Source organism: Panulirus ornatus, chromosome 17 (genome assembly GCF_036320965.1).
Source record: "Panulirus ornatus isolate Po-2019 chromosome 17, ASM3632096v1, whole genome shotgun sequence".
Taxonomy (NCBI): domain Eukaryota; kingdom Metazoa; phylum Arthropoda; class Malacostraca; order Decapoda; family Palinuridae; genus Panulirus; species Panulirus ornatus.
In genome coordinates, this window is record NC_092240.1 from 50,629,995 (window position 1) to 50,652,291 (window position 22,297).

The following is a 22,297-nucleotide window of genomic DNA, read 5'->3' on the forward strand; positions in this document are numbered from 1 at the left end:
GGGGGATGCTTGGTCGTCGTGACTCTACCGGAATATCAAGGAGGCGTTGGGTTATGCCAAAGGGCCTGGGCCCCCTCGCTCCCTCTCCTGCTGGCCTTGGTGCGAGCCTGACCTGGCCCCGGGGGGCGCTCTGAAGGCTCCATGTAATTGTACGTACATTGTGGGGGTTCAGTGTTCGCTTTTGCTCTGCCCCTGTGTAGCACACTACTTCCTCCTCCTCCTCCTCCTCTTCTCCCTTGCCTTGCCTGGACCCGTCAGTAGGCCCACCCTCCTGTTAGAAGGCCTAATCAGCAGTCAGTAGGCCCCCACCCAGCCGTCAGTAGGCCCCCCCTCCGTCAGTAGGCCCACCCATCCGTCAGTAGGCCCCCACCCAGCCGTCAGTAGGCCTCCACCCAGCCGTCAGTAGGCCCCCACCCAGCCGTCAGTAGGCCTCACCCATCCGTCAGTAGGCCCCCACCCAACCGTCAGTAGGCCCCCCCACCCAGCCGTCAGTAGGCCCCCACCCATCCGTCAGTAGGCCCCCACCCAGCCGTCAGTAGGCCCCCACCCAGCAAGCAGTACCACTCGAGATGGCTTAGGAGAATTGAAGGAAGGCTCAATCACTATTTGGTTCCCTTATTCTCTGTTATCCTGTAGAGTACATGGGTGGTGTGTGTGTGTGTGTGTGTGTGTGTGTGTGTGTGTGTGTGTGTGTGTGTGTGGCGAGAGGCGTCAGGTGGACTGCGGTGTGTCACAAGAGTGAGTGTTGGGAGGATCATGGTCGGGCGGTGAGGGAAATGCACACGGGATGGGGGGGCGCCCCTTTTTGCCATCAGTCAGATGCTGTGGCTTGAAGTCGGGGGTGGGGATGGTCGTATGTCATTAGGGAGGCTTGTGGTACCTGTGTTGTGTATGTCCCTGTCCTCCTCCTCCTCTTCCTTCTCCTCCTTCCGTGGGGTAAAGTTGTAGATCAGGTGGTGGTGGTGTATGACGATCGGGAATGCGGATGGGTGTGTGTGTGTGTGTGTGTGTGTGACTCAGGCAGGAGGGCAGCGGAAGCGGACCTGGGCTGGCTGGCTGCACGGTTCTCACTCGCCAGTCAGCCAGCCAGTCACCCGTGGTGTGTGAGCACGACCAGTGGATCCCCAGGCACCGTTGTACGCGCCACTCTGCATCATCTCCTCTCCTCCTCCTCCGCCTGCAACAGCTGTTACACAGCTTTACCTCCTGCTGCCACAGCAGGTCGGGGGATTTACCACACGCCTTGGTCACTGCTGTGTGTGGTGTGTGTGCTCCACTTTCCCTCCTCCTTCGTCACACAGTGAGAAGTAATTATTATTGTGATCGATTTCAACCCTTTTTTTTTTTTCAAGTGGTGTGATCTGTTTCTCGAAGTGTTTCCTGTGGATATATATATATATGTATATATATGTGGTGTCGTGTCTCTCGACGCCCCTTTTGAAGCGGGCCAGAATGTGAAAGTGGTCAAGATTTTTGGAAGCTGAAGTGTCCCCTGAAAAAGAAAAAAGAAGTGGGTCGTTGGGTGGTGTTGGATTTGGGTCCATTGTAATGGTGATGGTGTATTCAACGCTGCGACGGCCCTAGGGGGACCCACAGTGTGTGTGTGTGTGCGCGCGTTTGTGCATTTTCCGTGTCGCAATACGCGTAGTGTTGCGTGCGTGTGTGTCTGTGTGCGCGCGAGCGCTTTCTTGTGTTGCGTTGGCAACGTTGTGCCTTCGTCAGGAGGACGAACAAGAAGAAGAAGAGGTGTCGCAGCCCTTGCCAGTCGATCGGAAGAGACGAGCGGGTGCTCCCGACGAGACCCCCCCCCCCCCATTTGGTGTGAAGGAACGTGTCCGTGTCGTGTATGTAAAGTGGGTCATGCCCCGGGGTGAGGGACGTGTCCAGAACCCCACCAGAGAACAGGAACAGTCTTGCCGTGACGTACGTCCGTGTGTGTGTGTCTTGCCACCACGACGACCACAGTCTCTCCTCCTGGCTGTGTGGTGCTCCGCCACACCACCGCGGATGACGTCCACCGCTGAGTAACCAGCGTGTCGAAGGGCGGCATCGCTCACCGAGGGTGTGTGTGTGTGTGTGTAGGTCAGCCGAGTGAGAGAGAGGGGAGAGAGAGAGAGACACACACTGGAGGGAGAGAGGGAGCGCCCCAACCACGACCTCCACCACCACGACCACCATCACCTCCCTCGCACTCGTGGATCACCCATGTTTGAGGGAGGGAGTGCCAGACTCATGACTGAAGCGGGGCAGGTAAGTAGTACCTCCACAGCCCAAGGCCAATCCATCAATCCCCCCTACGCCCCCAAAGGGCCTCCCTCGGTTCCTGCTCCTCTCTGGTCAGGTCAGGTCAGGCAGAGCTGGTGGAGGAGGGGGGAGTGTTTCAGGGGCGGTAGTAGCTTGGGTGGGAGGGAGGAAGGACTTCAGATGAGCCACAGGTGGTTGTGGGGTGATAAGCGGTGGTGGGGTGGAGTGGAGGTGGTGGGTTAGGGGCAGGTGTTGGTTGGGAGAGCAGGTGTAGTTCGACCGTATGGCCAAGTAGCGGTTTAGGGAGAGGAGGGGGTTGGGGGCCGAGTGAGGGAGCTAATGAGGTGTGTGTGTGTGTGTGTGTGTGTGTGTGGACACCCCACACCTGACGTATGCGAGTCTCCCACGGTCGCACCGAGGGGCTGGGGCTGGCTGGCCCCGGGGTGGCCACCGTGTGACCTCCTGGAGGTATCGGGGTCACACACCAGTGTGAGTGGTGGTGGGGAGGAGTGTGTGTTTGAGTCACCTGCAGTAAAATCAGGAGGTCACGCCTCTCCCCTCCCACACCGGCCGTGGGTCCAGGCCCCCCTGGGCAGGCTGGACACCCGCTAGGTGACTGGAGTGGGAGAATGACTGTAGGTGACTGTAGTGGGAGAATGATTGTAGTAGATGACTGTAGAAGGTAACTGTAGTTTTATCTAGCGTGTGTGAGAGGGAGGAGGAGGAGGAGACGGGAGGAAATGGTCCCCATTTTCTGTTTGTTTACCTATTCACAAATCTGCCCCCCCACCCCCGATTATCCCCATTCTTTGTTTACCTATTCACAAATCTGCCCCAACCCCCCGTATTTATCCCCATTTTCTGTTGGTTTACCTATTCTCAAATCTTCCCACCCCACCCTCTCTCTCTCACTCCGGAGGAAAACGCGTCCATCGTTCTCTGCCTTCCTTCTTTGAGGAGGTTTCTATAATACCAGGTTTTAATCCTCGTACCATCACGAGTCTGTTAGATTACCATACACACCACAACTTCACACACACCACACACCCTCACCGAAACCGAAGCACTATACACGCCTGTTATGATAAACAACCACACACCCCACAACACACAACAGAACACACACGAAAGCCAATAACGCACTGTCTATGTAAACAACTCCACAGGGTATAAGTGAAGGGTCAAGTCCTGGCGTACCTTTCTGGGTGAGGCGGTTCGAGAGGCCGCCATGTGCAGAACGTAAGTGGGGAGGGAGGGGGCTTGAGGGAGAGGGGAGGTGGGGTGGTGTCGTGAGGTGATCAAATAGTGTGGTGGATAATGGTGGGTGGGGGGCTACGTGTGTTGGTAGAGCGTGAAGAGTAATTGCTTCATACTTCTGTCTAAATTGACTTGCTGATATATATATATATATATATATATATATATATATATATATATATATATATATATATATATATATATATGTTCCTATGAGTCCACGGGGAAGATGAAACACGATAAGTTCCCAAGTGCACTTTCGTGTCATAATCACATTATTAGGGGAGAGACACAAGAGAGAGAAATATAACATTCAGTTGATATACAACGAAGAGACGTAGCTAGGACGCCATTTGGTAAATAATAGCCATTACCAGTGCAATGACTACAAAGGGAGAAATCCATTAAGTTCTGTACAATAGCTGTGACGTGATGGGTCGACGTGATTGGAACATTAAGTTCACCCCATTGTTGATGCTGATCGTGTGGAGTGGTACTTGAAGGCTTGGTACCGCTCCTACCTGTGGTACCGGAGATCTCTGCCGTACCATTGGTACACCTGCGCGAGGTACGTACCCCAACCCTCCCTCTTTCTCAATGTACCTCTTCGCCTTCCATCCACTTGTGACGCCACGTATTTCCCACCAGCCTCGTTACACATAAGGTGCTGCGTCGTATGATTATTCTGTGGCCGTCGGCAACGCAAGGGTGGGCCGTTTTGATACCTAGTTCTTTCCCTACACGTCGAAGCTATGGAATCACTATCTTATTTTCTCATGTTTTTCCCCAATAACCATAGCCTTTCTCCATTTCACATGAACACAGGTCTATCACGTTCTCAGAAAATTTGTCAAGGCTTTTTCTCCACTAGTCTTTTCCATTATCCGTTCCATAATCCTCTCTGTATTTCAACGAAGGAAATATAACGTAACGTAATATTTAGGGAAAAGAAATAGAACGTATACATGTCTTGTGTGATGGGAGGACCCCTTCCCGTGGTATGTGTTTACACTGTGCCTTGTGGTGGTGGTGACGTGTGTTGCATCGAAGACACTCGTGACTTTTTCGGTACACAACACATGACCTTGGTATTGTTCTAGTGTTGTGATGAGCGTGTTGGCCACTGGTGTTGGATGAGATGCCTGAGGTGTAGTTCTGGTTTGTAGGTGTGTTGGTGATGTAGGAAACATAGTGTTGTTGGTGTTGTAGGATCCATAGTGTTGTAGGTATGTTGGTGGTGTTGTAGGATCCATAATGTGTTTGTAGGTATGTTGGTGGTGTTGTAGGATCCATAATGTTGTAGGTATGTTGGTGGTGTTGTAGGATCCATTTTGTAGTAGTTGGTGTGTTGTAGGATCAGTTGTAGGTATGGTGTTGTAGTTCCATATGTTGTGGTATGTTTGGTGTTGTAGACCATAGTGTTTTAGTGTGAGATTTAGTTGTTGTGTTGAGAACCATAGTGTTGGGGATCTACAGTATTGTTGGTGTTGTAGAAACCATAGTGTTGTTGGTGTTGTAGAAACCATAGTGTTGTGGGAACTATAGTATTATTGGCGTTGTAGAAACCATAGTGTTGTTGGTGTTGTAGAAACCAGAGTGTTGTGGGAACTATAATGTTATTGGTGTTGTAGAAACCATAGTGTTGTTGGTGTTGTAGAAACCAGAGTGTTGTGGGAACTATAATGTTATTGGTGTTGTAGAAACCATAGTGTTGTTGGTGTTGTAGAAACCAGAGTGTTGTGGGAACTACAGTATTGTTGGTGTTGTAGGAACCCTAGTGTTGTTGGTGTTGTAGAAACCAGAGTGTTGTGGGAACTATAATGTTATTGGTGTTGTAGAAACCATAGTGTTGTTGGTGTTGTAGAAACCAGAGTGTTGTGGGAACTATAATGTTATTGGTGTTGTAGAAACCATAGTGTTGTTGGTGTTGTAGAAACCAGAGTGTTGTGGGAACTACAGTATTGTTGGTGTTGTAGGAACCCTAGTGTTGTTGGTGTTGTAGAAACCAGAGTGTTGTGGGAACTATAATGTTATTGGTGTTGTAGAAACCATAGTGTTGCTGTGGGAACTATAGTATTATTGGCATTGTAGAAACCATAGTGTTGTTGGTGTTGTAGAAACCAGAGTGTTGTGGGAACTATAATGTGTGGTCGGAGGTTATGAGTCCCTCGTGTGATATAGGGTTGTGTGTGTGTCTGTGTGTGTACCTGTAGTTCAGCGACAGACTTACAACACTCACAACAGTTCCGAGTTTAGTGTTAGAGACTTGTATTTTGACTGGCCGTGATCAAGGAGGAACTGGTGGTTGGTGGAGAGAGAGAGAGAGAGAGAGAGAGAGAGAGAGAGAGAGAGAGAGAGAGAGAGAGAGAGAGAGAGAGGTGGATAGGGACGAATTGTTGGTATGGTGAAGATGTCCAGTGGGATGATGAAGGAAGGAAGGAGGGAGGGAGTGAGGTGAGGTGGTGGCGTTGTGTGACGGGGCAATGAGGAAGGTTTTTTATGAGTGGTGGTGAGGCTTAGTGAGGCACGTGGGGATGTGTTGGCATTGATGAAGGCAGACTCGAAGGAAGGTGTCGTTGTGTGTGTGTGAGTGTGTGTGTGTGTGTGTGATCAGGTCACCCCTTACTCTTGTATCTTCAATGAATAGACAACCTTCCCCTGTAACTCAGATATTTTCATTAGTGTTTCGTTTATGTCTCCTCCAGTCATTTCCATCCCTCTAGTGTCTTCCACTGTGAAAAACACTTGCATTTGTCATTCAGTTCCTTGCATTTCATCTCCATTTACAACTGTTTTCGAAGTGGCGTCCCACCCCCACTTCACCTGATTAACTTTTGTTTCATTGGCAATTTAACCCTGATGAATTCGCCACAAAGTTTTGCATTTATCTCATGCCATGTTCACAATATTCTCTCCAAAGGTGTTCCATTCCTCCCTCCTCCTTCTGCAGTACTCCTTCCTCTACCTCTCACACCTTTGCAACCGCTGGGTGGTTGGAGAAGGGGCGTACATGGCAGATCGCGAGCGAGACACTCGCTCGCATTTGGACGTGTTTCATTGAACCATTGCACCCTCTTCCCTTAACCATGTCTGTCCCCCTTCCTTTGCCTTCCTGTACTTCCTTCATTGTACATATCACACACCTTCCCACCCCAATGGCCCGATCCCCATGACTGCTGCTCAACTCAGCCTCCTGATTTACGTGATCATTTACATGGTTGAAGTTCTGTGTAAGTCCCCAAGATCATACCTTCTCTCTCACGAAGTCTGTTTATGTCATTTGTTCATGTTTTACGTCCTCATGCGCCGCACGATTTAGACTCGAGGAGTGAAGATGCACTCTATCCATGAAGTTGTCTCCTCTTTCACGCACTTAGTTTCTCGTGCCACCGTTTGTGTGGAGCTTGAGATCCGGTAAAGTGATGGTAGAACCCGACCCTCTCGTTGACCCTAGGGGGAGGGTGTCTTCACTGACACGCTGGTGTTTTAGAAGTTTTCCTATTTCCACTCGGGGAAGTTGTGTGGTGTGTGTGTGTCTCTCCACGTCTCTCTTGTCTCCATGAGAACCCAGGAATTTCCCCCTCGAAGTCTCCCTTTGTGACTGTGAAAGCCTTCGTTGTCTGTGTTGTTCTACACCACACACACACACACACACACACACACACACACACACACACACAACACACACACACACACACATATATATATATATTCCTATGAGTTCACGGGGAAAATGAAACACGAAAAGTTCCCAAGTGCACTTTCGTGTAATAATCACATCATCAGGGGAGACACAAGAGAGAAATATAACAGTCAGTTGATATATTTCTCTCTTGTGTCTCCCCTGATGATGTGATTATGACACGAAAGTGCACTTGGGAACTTTTCGTGTTTCATTTTCCCCATGGACTCATAGGAATATCTTGATCACACGCAAAATTGTGATCCTTTCCAATATATATATATATATATGTATATATATATATACCATCCTGATCGTCCCTTCATTGTTGTTATTTGTTTTGTGACCAACAATTTTTGGAGGAGTATATGTTATGAACGTCAGTGTACAGTACACTGTCTCCTGCAGTTGCACTTCCCATTATGTATCGTTTTACTGAGCTGTTTTACCGTACTTCCTGAAGCTTGTGTGTGTGTGTGTGTGTGTGTGTGTGTGTGTTGTGTGTGTCTTACGAAGGAAGACCACTTTTCCCTCCTTTCCCTCATCATGTTTCCTTCTTGACAGAACGAGTGAGATTTTTTATCTCTGTCGTAAGTTTTTGTTTTCTTTTTTTTCCCCTCACACTTCCCCATCTCCCTCTCAAATCCGTCCTTGAATTCCGGCTCCATGCCATTTACAACTAGTTCATCTGCATATGTATACATGGCCTACAGCCTGACATCACCATTGTTGGAATTTCCTGCCCTCTGCCCCAGCTGCAGCACAGGTGGAGCTGTGTCCCATCCTCCTCTTGCCTGGTGTGATGCCTCCAGTCATTTTGCCTTCTAACTCCTCGGTTCGCTTGTGTCGTCTGAGGAAACTCCTGTTGACATGTCAGTCAAACCACCAATCAGTCTTCTTAGCCCTTTATTGCTGTTTAATCAGCCTCCATATCTTTGGCTCTGTCCCCCCCAAAAAACAAACAAATTAAATCCCTTTGTTTTCCTTTTGAAACAAGCGCTGATCTTGGACACTGTGTGCACATCTTATAAACATTTCATGGAACAGGTTGTACATCACCTTCCTTTGTCGAGTCTCCAAACATTGCTTATGACCCTGTGTACATTATCTGATAATGAAGATCATAATAATAATAATAATAATTCTGATGCCTCGCCTCTTGTTGCTGTGGCACCAGATTTCTGGTCTCCCAGCACATCTCAGGCAGTGTTCTGCACCCCACAGTCTCTTTCTCTTAAGGACAGTGAGAATAATTTTTCCATCCAGACTGTTTCTTTCTTCGATGCTATTCATTCCCTTCGTGACTTTCATTCTGAGTTCCCTCTCTCGATGGCTCGCGTTCCTTCATCCCATTTCGTCCTACTTTCCCAAAGTTCCCGCCAGGTGCCACTTCATATAACCATCCCGTTTGGACTACGTCTCTTTACTTCCTCTTTCCCAGGATGTTATCTTATTACCCTCACTCTCACTCATTACACTTAATTTCCCTCCAAATTAAACTAAGATCTCACGCTAATCACACGTAACGTCCCTCCAAGTCTAATGATCTCAAATTGTTCCTCCCCTTCGTCTGTCAATTAACTTCCTCCTTCTTCGTCGCCCCCTCCCTCCTAACCTCCTTCACAATGACCTGGCCACCACAGCTGTGTGTGGCTGTGGTGCTGTCAGTGGATCACATGTGTACCGTGAGGGCGACGATCCTTGTAAGACATTGTTATTGATAAAAATGTTCGAGTATCTTGGGGTTGAAATCCTTGTAAGACATTGTTATTGATAAAAAAAAGAAATTAATTTCTGTTTATCTCCATTGATCTTGTAGTGTTCGGTGAGGATTACCATCTGAACTCACTCACGATTAGGACTTTTGGCAAAATGGACAATTAGTCTGTTCGTTATCAACATTAGAAGAAAACTAAGAGGAGTATCCTGTAGCCCACAGCTAAAAGTCGAGTGACAACGGAATCAAGATGTTTGCTGATCCTGTGTCCATCAATATGTATCGCACACGATCCCCTCCAAGCACCCAGGATTCGAACCCAGGACCTTTTGCGTGGTAGTCGGGAACGCTAAAAATGGCTAGGCTATGATCGCCCCCTCATATAGATGGGATCCCCGGTGTGTTGTTGTCGCTTCGTCTTAAGGATAAGGTATTTTGATCATCTGTTGGATGTTTTAAGGTTACTTACAGATAGGCAGACCCCAGGAAGGTTAAGCTGTGTGTGTGTGTGTGTGTTGTGTGTGTGTGGGGTGTGTGTGTGTGTGTGTGTGTGTCGGGGATGAGACATGGTAGGGGGCTAATGAACCAGCTAGGCTAGTGTGTGAGCCAGCCAACCAGCCAGCCAGGCTATAGTGTGTGTGTGTGTGTGTGTCTGTGTGTACAGAGAGGAAGCTGGACAAGTCGCGGGGATTATCTGCCACTTCCGACCTGGAGCTGGGTCATCCCTCCCCACCGGCCCCTATCTCCTCCCTCCCTCCTCCACCCACACCCCCACCACCATCATCATCACCTCCACCACCACCCTACACTGCCCTCCACCAGCCCTACACTGCCCCTCCACCACCCTCACACTGCCCTCCACCAGCCTCCTTCTCCACCCCCTGCAGTATGACATACCCCTCCAAACCTCTCTCTCCCCGCACCACCACCTCCACCATCACTAGCACCCTCCAACACCTCCCTCCACCATCACTAGCGCCCTCCAACACCTCCCTCCACCACCTCCAACAACAATAGATGCTCGGCCGTAAGCCCCACGGAAACCCCTCCCCTCCCTAAGACTCCCTAAGACTCGTGTCTGCTGTTGCCCCAAAGACCCCATGTCTGTTGTTGCCCCTAAGACCCCATGTCTGTTGTTGCCCCAAAGACCCCATGTCTGTTGTTGCCCCAGAGACCCCATGTCTGTTGTTGCCCCGAAGACCCCATGTCTGTTGTTGCCCCAAAGACCCCATGTCTGTTGTTGGCCCCAAGACCCGTTGCAGCTATCGTCCACCTCCCCAGCAGTGTGTTGTACCCTTGAGGGGTTGTGGAGCGAGGGGGAGGGGCGTCGCTGCCTCCTCTTCCCTCCTCCTCCTACCCAGAGGGCCTCCCCTCACACCATCCACACACACCCCTCACACCCCTCCACCAGCTGGAGGGGAGAGGCTGTCACACACTCATTATGAGGACGAGGCTCTGCTAACCAGTCGAAGCATACCCTCCCTCACGCACGTATTGATCCAGAATATGATCGCGTTTGGCCCTGGGTTGAAGACGAGTGATATATATGTGTATGTATTATTGATATTTATCATCCTTAGTCGCTGTCTCCCGCGTTAGCGAGGTAGCGCAAGGAAGCAGACGAAAGAATGACCCAACCAACCCACATACATATGTATATACCTACACGTCCACACACGCACATATACTTACCTATACATTTCAACGTATGCATACATATACATCTGTGTCCCCCTTTTAGAAAGTTCAAATACAAGGAGGGGAGGGTTTCCAGCCCACCCCCTCCCCATTCCTCCGCTTCCTCCCCCTTTTAGTCGCCTTCTACGACACACAGGGGATACGTGGCAAGTATTCTTTCTCCCCTATCCCCAGGGAATCGGGGAGAAAGTGTGGAGTTCCAAGTTACTGAATGGCCACACGGTCTTTGACAGACTGCTCGTTCCAATGTCAACGACTGTTAGCTGTGGTGATGACAATGGTTAACTGGTGGTTACGTGCGTGCTTGTATGGTCCTTCCACCGTAAACTGCCGGTGAGGAGGGAATGGGGCGGAAATTGAGGATTTGATGAGGTGGTTGTGCGCGTCTTGAGTTCAATTGAAGGAAGTCAGCGATATGTTTATGTTTACTTTGTCCTTTCCAAGGTGGGTTGGTGGGTGGGGGTTGGATCTGGCCACTGGAGACCCCCTGGTGTGTGTGTGTGTGTGTGTGTGTGTGTGTGTGTGTGTGAGAGGGACAGTGTCTGTACCACAGGCGTGGACGACCGCTACCACTTGGGAACCAATGAAGGCGTGTGAACTGTGGCCCAAAAAGAGAAGAGAGAGAGAGAGAGAGAGAGAGAGAGAGAGAGAGAGAGAGCCATTGCCAGTCGAGGTCATCGAGAAGAGAGGAGAGAGAGAGAGAGAGAGAGAGAGAGGGAGGCGGCTCACATTCGCTAGGTCGAAGGGTCCAGTCGAGGACAGTGGCACTTATCGAAGGCCAAAGGCAAAAGGGGGCCCTCCCTCATCGAGGCCAAAGGGGGCCCTCCCCTCATCGAGGCCAAAGGGGGCCCTCCTCATCGAGGCCAAGGGGGCCCCCCCTCCTCATCGAGGCCAAAGGGGGCCCTCCTCACACATCCCGCCCCACGCCAGGGGGCCCCTTCGGTCGAGCCAAAGAAAACCCCCCCTCATCATCGAGGCCAAAGGGGCCCTCCTCATCGAGGCCAAGGGTGGGCCCCCCCTTCATCATGAAAAAGCCGAAAGAAATACGAGAAAAACTGAGTGAACGAAAGAAAATGTAAGGTACGTTGACGTGTTTCATGCCGGTGTGCATGGTTTTCATGAGTAAACATTCCACGAAGACCCGATTTTATTTTTCGCCGCTGTTGTTGTGGCTGGTTGATTATAATGATGCACTCCAACCCCTCCTGTGAGCGGTAGCGCGAGGGAGGACGCAGAGTGACACACAGAGTCCTGGTAGATTGTGGTTCATGTGGTCCAGTGCAGAGGCTGGGGTGGAGGAGGAGGGGGGAGGTAGGGGGTCGTCCGCAGCGCCATCAGTCGTCCATGAGAGGTATTAACCCCTCACGACCTTATTGGCTCTGAGGGCCAAGTCTAATGGCCTGACACTTAAGGACCGGGTTACAGGTCACGCCTGTCATGTCTTTGGATGGTGTTGTCTTGTTCAAGGGTCGTACCGTCTTGTTCAAGGGTCGTACCGTCTTGTTCAAGGGTCGTACCGTCCTGCCCAAGGGTCGTGTTGTCATGTTTAAGGGTCGTGAAGTCGTGGTCAAAGGTCTTAATGTCGTGTTCAAGGGTCGCACCGTCGAGGTCAGGGTGGGTCGTACCATTCCTGCTCAAGGGTCGTACCGTCGTGTTCAAGGGTCGTACCGTCGTGTTCAAGAGTCGTACCATCGTGTTCAAGGGTCGTACCGTCGTGTTCAAGGGTCGTACCGTCGTGTTCAAGAGTCGTACCGTCGTGTTCAAGAGTCGTATCGTCGTGTTCAAGAGTCGCACCATCGTGTTCAAGAGTCATACCGTCGTGTTCAAGAGTCGTACCGTCGTGTTCAAGAGTCGTACCATCGTGCTCATGGTCGTACCGTCGAGGTCGAGTCGTACCATCGTGTTCGAGGGTCGTACCGTCGTGTTCAAGGGTCCTACCATCGTGTTCAAGGATCGCACCATCGTGTTCAAGAGTCGTACCGTCGAGGTCGAGTCGTACCATCGTGTTCGAGGGTCGTACCGTCGTGTTCAAGGGTCGTACCGTCGTGTTCAAGGGTCGCACCATCGTGTTCAAGAGTCGTACCGTCGAGGTCGAGTCGTACCATCGTGTTCGAGGGTCGTACCGTCGTGTTCAAGGGTCGTACCGTCGTGTTCAAGGGTCGTACCGTCGTGTTCAAGGGTCGTACCGTCATCACCATCTCAGGACGTCCCACCAACACCAACACCACCCTCCTTCTCTTCACCATCACCACCATCTGCTGCTACTACGCCCTCCATCTCCCACAAACCTCCACTGGCGACATGTAACACTCACCTCTGTCCAGCCCCCGTCCTGTGTACCATCATACATCCCCATCCCCACTGTCACGCCTCCACCACCATCCCCATCACCATTGTCACGCCTCCACCACCACTGTCACGCCTCCACCACCATTGTCACGCCTCCACCACCATTGTCACACCTCCACCACCATTGTCACGCCTCCACCACCATTGTCACGCCTCCACCACCATTGTCACACCCCCATCACCATCGTCACGCCTCCACCACCACTGTCACACCTCCACCACCATTGTCACGCCTCCACCACCATTGTCACGCCTCCACCACCACCATTGTCACGCCTCCACCACCATTGTCACGCCTCCACCACCATTGTCACCCCTCCACCACCACTTTTCACGCCTCCACCACCATGTCACGCCTCCACCACCATTGTCACGCCTCCACCACCATTGTCACACCTCCACCACCACTGTCACGCCTCCACCACCATTGTCACGCCTCCATCACCATTGTCACGCCTCCACCACCATTGTCACACCTCCACCACCACTGTCACGCCTCCACCACCATTGTCACGCCTCCACCACCACTTGTCACGCCTCCACCACCACTGTCACGCCTCACCACCACCACTGTCACGCCTCCACCACCATTGTCACGCCTCCACCACCATTGTCACGCCTCCACCACCATCCACTGTCCACCCTCCCCACCACCTGTCACGCCTCCACCACCATTGTCACACCTCCACCACCACTGTCACGCCTCCACCACCATTGTCACACCTCCACCATCACTGTCACGCCTCCACCACCATTGTCACACCTCCACCACCACTGTCACGCCTCCACCACCATTGTCACACCTCCACCATCCACTTGTCACGCCTCCACCACCATGTCACGCCTCCACCACCACTGTCACGCCTCCACCATTGTCACACCTCCACCACCATTGTCACGCCTCTACCACCACCATTATCCCACCAGCCCAAGCTTCACTGGTAACATCAGAGGCCCATTAAGGGTCACGAGGCCCATTAAGGGTCACGAGGCCCATTAAGGGTCACGAGGCAGGCCCATTAAGGGTCACGAGGCCCATTAAGGGTCACCAGATGATGGTCTGCACGAGAGGCGAGGTGGTGAAGGGGTGGGTTGTTGGACCTACGCGTCTTAACATCATTATATCGCCAGCCAACCCTGGCTTAAGTGTATATATATATATATATATATATATATATATATATATATATATATATATATATATATATATTATATATATATATATATATATATATTTTGCTTTGTCGCTGTCTCCCGCGTTTGCGAGGTAGCGCAAGGAAACAGACGAAAGAAATGGCCCAACCCACCCCCATACACATGTATATACATACACGTCCACACACGCACATATACATACCTATACATCTCAATGTACACATGTATATACACACACAGACACATACATATATATACACATGCACACAATTCACACTGTCTGCCTTTATTCATTCCCATCGCCACCTCGCCACACATGGAATAACATCCCCCTCCTCCCTCATGTGTGCGAGGTAGCGCTAGGAAAAAACAACAAAGGCCCCATTCGTTCACACTCAGTCTCTAGCTGTCATGCAATAATGCCCGAAACCACAGCTCCCTTTCCACATCCAGGCCCCACCCACACACACACACAACACACACACACACACACACACACACATATATATATATATATATATATATATATATATATATATATATATATATTATATATATATATATATATATATACCAGTATATCCCATCATCTAACGCTCTCTGCCTCACTGCCTTATTAAAATATACCAGCATATCCCGTCCCTATTCATCCTCCCCCCCCACCCCACCCCACCCCATCTGCACCACCACCCACCCACCCTTCTCCCTCCTCACCCCATCACCCCATCATGGAGGGCGTCGCCCTGATCCATTATTAGTGGTATCCGCGCCCATCCTCCCGGATATAACCTATATCAACCCCCCGTCTCTCTCTCTCTCTCTCTCTCTCTCTCTCTCTCTCTCTCTCTCTCTCTCTCTCTCTCTCTCTCTCTCTCTATCTATCTATCTATCTATCTATCTGTCTGTCTGTCTATCTAACTATCTATCTCTATCTATCTATTTATTATCTATCTATCTCTCGCTCGCCCGGAGAGAGAGAGAGAGGAGAGAAGAGAGAGAGAGAGAGACCCCCCCCCCCCGTGCATGCTGCCGACACCCAACACTTGTGTGTTGTTCTCTTGGGGTCGTGTGTTTCACACACACACACAGAAGGAGGCAGGGAGGCAGGCAGGTCCACACACACACAGAAGGAGGCAGGGAGGCAGGCAGGTCCACCGAGAGACGAGTGGAGAGGCTATCCTCCCGCCCCCATCCATTGTGAGAGCAGTGTGTCTGTCGCCTCGGTCTCTCGTACAGCACTGACCTTTCGCCCAAGCCTTGCTCGTGGGACTGTGGGTGGGTATTAGGCACTTGCGCGCGATCGCCTTATGTAGACGGGATGAATCATGATCAAGTAGTGGCAAGAGGTGGTCATGGGTGGGTAGTAGTAGTGGGTGGCTGGAGGTGGTCATGGGTGGGTAGTAGTGGGTGGCAGGAGGTGGTCATGGGTGGGTAGTAATAGTAGTAAGTGGCAGGAGGCGGTCATGGGTGGGTAGTAGTAGTAGTGGGTGGCAGGAGGTGGTCATGGGCGGGTAGTAGTAGTATGTGGCAGGAGGCGACCGTAGGTGGGTAGCAGTAGTAGTAGTAGGTGGCAGGAGGCGGTCATGGGTGGGTAGTAGTAGTAGGTGGCAGGAGGCGGTCATGGGTGGGTAGTAGTAGTTGTAGGTGGCTGGAGGTGGTCATGGGTGGGTAGTAGTAGTAGTAAGTGGCAGGAGGTGGTCATGGGTGGGTAGTAGTAGTAGTAGTGGGTGGCAGGAGGCGGTAATGGGTGGGTAGTAATAATAGTAAGTGGCAGGAGGCGGTCATGGGTGGGTAGTAATAGTAGTGGGTGGCAGGAGGTGGTCATGGGCGGGTAGTAGTAGTATGTGGCAGGAGGCGACCGTAGGTGGGTAGTAGTAGTAGTAGTAGGTGGCAGGAGGCGGTCATGGGTGGTAGTAGTAGTAATGTGGCAGGAGGCGGTCCCTGGTGGGTAGTAGTAGTTGTAGGTGGCTGGAGGTGGTCATGGGTGGGTAGTAGTAGTAGTAAGAGGCAGGAGGTGGTCATGGGTGGATAGTAGTAGTAGTAGGTGGCTGGAGGTGGTCATGGGTGGGTAGTAGTAGTGGTGGGTGGCAGGAGGTGGTCATGGGTGGGTAGTAGTAGTAGTAGTAAGTGGCAGGAGGCGATCATGGGTAGTAGTAGTAGTAGTAGGTGGCAGGAGGCGGTCATGGGCGGGTTGTAATGGTAGTAGTAGTAGTAATTAGCAGCGCCCTGCGTGGTGTGTTTACATCTCAGCGCACCGTTCAGCCCAGCTGCCGCCTCACGCCTGGCGACCAACACTGTTAGCGATCAGTGTGGCGATCATCGCAGGCCTACAGCAAGGAAACCAGTTGTAAAAATATTAAAGAATTCCACGAATTAGGGAACTCATTCCATTAACTTCCCTCTGCCAGGGGATGGAGATTGGGGTGATGGTGGTGTTTTATATTCTCTGCCAGGGAAATAAGATTAAGAAGCGTAGCTTGGAATGGCTATCGTATTTTACAATATATCATAGCGTTACACTCAGGTATGGGGTGGGGGGGTCCAAGCACGCCCACACTCTGTACATATTAAATGTAACCAAAAAAAAAAAAAAGTAAACATTGTCAGGTGTGGATTGGAAGAAAAAAAATAAAGAACATGGCTTCAGGTTTGAAGAAAATATTGTACGTTAGGGTTGTTAAAGGTTATTATAGAGTACTGGCGAAAAAAAAAAAACACTGGCCCACCTATATATTTTCGAGGCAGACATGGATGATAGGGTTGTAGATGTTTTAAAGTACAACAAACAACACACACACACACACACACACACACACACACACACACACATCAGCCTAAGCCAGGTGTGTGTGTGTGTGTGTGTGTGTGTGTGTGTGTTGGGACTGACAGCTGTGACCAAGATACGTGTTACCGTGTGACTCACTCACACTCCCCCCCCCCTCACCCTTGCCTGGCCACCTGTGTTGGTGGAGAGAGAGAGAGAGAGAGAGAGAGAGAGAGAGAGAGAGAGAGAGAGAGAGAGAGAGGTGGTGTGTGTCTGGAGGTCCACTGGGGGTTTAAAAGCCATGACGAGAAACCAGATTCGAAATTTGGTCATAAATGTGTAAGTATAAATACATTGACACCACCTCAGTCGTGGATGAGGGGGCTTCAGCTACTTTAAAAAAAAGAGAGAGAGAAAAAAAAGAAATAGAATTGTTAATGTTGAAGATGTTTGGATAATTTCAAAATGTTGTGTATGTGTGTTAGTAGCGAATGTAGAGAGAACGTCTTTATTCTATGTATTTCATATATATATATATATATATATATATATATATATAATATATATATATATATATATATATATATATATATATATATCCAGCTTTTGCTCATGTTAATAAGCCGTTGATTTATTATTATTATTATTATTATTATTATTATTATTATTATTATTATTATTTATTACCACTCCTACGTTACTAATACTGTTACTACTACTACTAGTAGTTAGTTTGAAATAATGAACTAGTGGTTGGTACCATTAACTAGCGCAGGCCTTAACACACTTCAAAAAGATAATGTTAAGAATTCAGATGAATCTATATAAACACAGGGGGAGGAACAGGTCATATATATATATATATATATATATATATATATATATATATATATATATATATATATATATATACACACACCGAGTCTTAAATAACCGGCAGAGTGGAGACGAAAAAATAGATTTTGAGGTAGACATACAAGATACGCTTGTTCATATATATATGATGTATCCACCCAGAGCGTAAAATGGTACGACATACGCCAATTAGAAATACATTTTACGCGCTGTTTATGCGTCACACCGACTTTAATTTAAATGCTCACATTGAAATTTAAATGCTCAAATTTAAATGCTCAAATATGTTGCTGCGCCATATTTTTTTTTCTAAACGTGCTGAACTGATCCATGGGACTTGCTTTGAGGGATGCAAATCATGTTTAAAATATGATGTTGGAGGATTTAAATATTGTATGAAAAGAAGTGAAGAATGATTAGGTTTACGGTAACAACAACCTCAAAACCCCCCCACACACCAAAAATAAAAGGAGAAATGATTAGGGTACACCAGCCAACATTTTTTTCAAGGGCTTCAGTCTTTGTTAGAGATACATATGTCATTGAATTCAGCCTATAAGGTAGAGTGGCGTGGTTGGCACCTAGTGAAATGGGGCCAAGGTTATGACACCGTACTGGTGATAAATTATGGGATTTTCTATGCATCTGTAAATTGGACTTTGGGGTTAATATAATGAATAACCCCAACATGTCTCCAGGACACACATGAAGGAGACTGTTAAAGAGTTAGATTTTTTATCCTGTCAAAATTGCATTGAACCTTACGGATAAGGTAAACATGTTAGAGAAACATGTCTGTTAGACACACAGATTAAAGTGTGCATCACCACTTTGGCCCATACCCACCACTCGAGATATTATATATATATATATATATATATATATATATTATATATATATATATATATATATATATATATATATATAAGAGAAAAGACGATAGACAAGGACTGTATGAGAATTATAGCAGCCTAATTCACAATATATGGGAACGAGCTGACTTTAAAAAGAAAAAAGAAAAAAAAAGGGTTTCAACTCAACGAATTATAACAAATACGTTACATTGGAAATATGTGATATACACTGGAAATGAAGTACAAAGATCCTTTAAAAAGGTCATGTATATATTGTGTGTGTGTGTGTGTGTGTGTGTGTGTGTGTGTGTGTGTGATAGCTAATGCGTCTGGCCAATTTACCATTACACAATTGACCACATCAATTTGGTGTACAACATGTATTTCATGATTTGGTTTGCGCCCAGCCTAGCTAGCCAGCAACGCTTTTGGTTCAGCCATATAAACCTGGTTGGCCCAGTGAACAGGGCAAAAAAAAAAAAAAAATGAATAAATTAAAAACAAACTCATCAAGCCATATCTCGGAAAATTTGCGTTTTTTTTTTAGACTAATAATCTGCCTTCCTGTAAAACTCTCTCTCTCTCTCTCTCTCTCTCTCTCTCTCTCTCTCTCTCTCTCTCTCTCTCTCTCTCTCTCTCTCTCCCCGACCTATTTTATGGCCCATATAATACAAGTGGAATGATATAGGAACGCTCGCCATTGCAGTGTGTGGGGTGGAAGGGGTGGTGGATTGATTGATTTCGAACCATCGTTTGTGGTCCGTCCTAACGACCAAGTTAAACTACATACAGGTTATTCTTCCTCGACCATTTGGGGAAATTGGGGGTCATTAGAGTCTCGATTGGTGATGGGTTGTTAGGGTGGGATGGGATGTGGTAACGATGCTTGTAGTTTAAAAGGTCAGGTGGAGTTAGACGTTGCCTAGGGTGGGGGGAAGGAGGACGAGTTTAGGTCAGTGAAGGTCCTGTTACGTCACCGAAGAGGGGTCGTTTCTAAGCTAGGATGGTTTTTTTTACGCCTTTGTGACGGTGAGGTCAGCAGCAGCTCCCCCCCCCCCTCCTCACGTGGGAGGGGTCATTAGTAGGTCATCCACCCACCCCAGAGTTCGACAGCGACTTTAGTACCCCACAGGTCTGCTAAAGAGCATTTCCACTTAACTCTTTAAGGTTCACCCATGATTTGGTTTGTCTTGGCCTAAGGTCCTTTAGGTGAATTGTGTTAAACAGGTGTCTTAGTGTATTAATGTACTACGTTAGATAATACGAGGTGTGTGTGTGTGTGTATATATATATACTTCCGTATCTCATTGGACAGAATTGAACGAGAGTGTTGAGCATTTAGATCGCACGGCAATGTGAATTCTTGAATTGCGCCTTGATCAACTGGTAGGTCGCTGGGGAAGAAGAAACCCAGAGGTACAACCATGGGGAAAATGAACCATTAGATAGATGCACCTTATTCAGTAGGTGGGAGCTGGAAAGGGAGGGAAAAAGAGGAAGAAAAAAGTCATCCCTCATTCTCTGCCGACACACCAGCCATTAGTGTGTGTGTATACAACCACAAACCATTTGAGTTTACGCAATTTCTTTCCTTTTTTTTTCTTCGCGTGTAACAACCAACACGGTGATGAACTGTAGGTCTTCTGGTCATGAGATATAACTTGGCGTTGTTGTAACAACCGGTTTCGTCTTCTGGTTATGGTTGTACAACACGATACACAAAAGTGTTCTTTTTAACTGATACACACCGGGTTGAACAACGCCAGGTCTGAGATTGAGCTGTTAGTTTTATGTAAGAGGCTGGTATGCTCTCAGAATTTAGCTACGTCCTTGTTATCATTTTATGTATTGACTTTGAGAGTGTTAGAGAGAGAGAGAGAGAGAGAGAGAGAGAGAGAGAGAGAGAGAGAGAGAGAGAGAGAGAGAGAGAGAGTGTGTGTGTGTGTGTTGTTGTTGTTGTTATTGTTGTTGTTGTTGTTTGTATGTAATTGAACTAAAGGGTTAGCTAAGGTTAGGGGGGAGGGAAATGTTTGTACTAACATGATGATATTTCCAAATTCGGGTGTCATCACATCTGATCTTTGATTGAGTCGTGGGTTTCATTAGCATATTTCTCACTACTTTTGGGTGATAGTCTAAAGACATTGTCCAACCATTCATCGTGTATATCATTTACAAAGCTTTTAAGTAACTTCGTAGTTCCAGACAGTCCTGTGTATCAAGGGACTTGTTCCTTCGTCTGTCACTCTGGTCACTGTGTAGTTCTATTGATTTTGACATGGTTAGCATTGAGAGGACATATATACATTGATTTTGTCTCGTGTGGCCACTTGCCTCACAACCTCTAAGTGCACAGGTTACTTTTGAACATTTATTTACCTGGCGACTACTTGAAGCCACTTGGCATTTCGTATTCTTTTTTTTCCTATGAAGGTAAACGCTAATTGGTTCTAACAACCTCTGTAGCCTTGGCTGTTAAGGAACCACCCACTCTTTGCATGGCACCCTGGACCTGCAAACGACCCGTCCTTCCTATCCCCAAATTACTGATATATCAGAGACTGTTTTTGATTGTCCATTATTTAACACCGGTATATATATATATATATATATATATATATATATATATATATATATATATATATATATATATATATATGGCGTCCTATATACGTCTCTTCGTAGTATATCAACTGACATATTTCTCTCCTGTATCTCCCCTGATATGATTATTACACGAAAATGCGCTTGGCAACTTATCGTGTTTCATTTCCCCGTGGACTCATATATATATATATATATATATATATATATATATATATATATATAATGTGGTAGCGATCTTGAGTATTAAACTGTTTTGAATATCATATTTGGTAATCCTAGTGGAGTATATGTTCGCCCTAATGTTTCATAATGCCATGGGGCTGTAGTAATGCTGGAATTAGTTATTCTGGGTTGATGGATGTCTCTGAAATTCCAGAGAATGGACATTACTTGATTTATGAAAGATGGTGTTGATTGAAACTCTACATAATGTGCTTAGAGACATAGAGCAATCATGAATTGAGAACTCGCCTTACATGATCGTTGTATTTCGCTTTTCTCTCAGTGTTTCACTCTAGTTCATCTTTATATCTGTACGTTACGTATATTATCTTAGAAGATGCATTGAGGATTATATGCATGTGACTGATAATTGATTCTCTTTTCTTCATAGGTGCTGTCGAAAGAGCCCAAAAATGATTCCCCCGACAGCAGTCTGACATCACCTCCAAATGTACAAAAAAGAGGTGAGTAATGTATATTATATATATATATATATATATATATATATATATATATATATTTATATTTATTTATTTTGCTTTGTCGCTGTCTCCCGCGTTAGCGAGGTAGCGCAAGGAAACAGACGAAAGAATGGCCCAACCCACCCACATACACATGTATATACATACACGTCCACAGTAATATATATATATATATATATATATATATATATATATATATATATATATATATATATATATATTCTTGAATCCTTCTACATCTAGGTGGATTGGAGGATATTTGCCTCTTGCTAAATTTCACTTCACGTCCTTGTATAAATTGGTTATTGTAATATCCTTGGAATATTATTCATATGCCTTACAAGCCCTAACATAGATTCTGTTTTTGCAATATCTTGGGAGGTGACCCGAATTGAACTAAAACAGTATATC

At 47.4% G+C, this 22,297-nt stretch overlaps 1 protein-coding gene across 16 annotated transcripts in view; it reads left to right on the plus strand.

Annotated features, from left to right (window-relative positions):
* LOC139754741 (SH3 domain-containing kinase-binding protein 1-like) overlaps window positions 1-22,297 on the plus strand; it is a 270,667-nt gene that overhangs the window by 188,899 nt on the left and 59,471 nt on the right. For 9 of the 16 annotated variants that reach the window (XM_071672472.1, XM_071672474.1, XM_071672476.1 and 6 more), the window contains one exon: window positions 21,796-21,868. In XM_071672472.1, the coding sequence (XP_071528573.1) occupies window positions 21,796-21,868 (73 nt within the window). Of the gene's footprint in view, window positions 1-1,021; window positions 1,308-1,336; window positions 2,251-21,795; window positions 21,869-22,297 lie in introns of those variants that run through there. The other 7 variants (XM_071672487.1, XM_071672485.1, XM_071672486.1 and 4 more) reach the window with 7 other exon arrangements.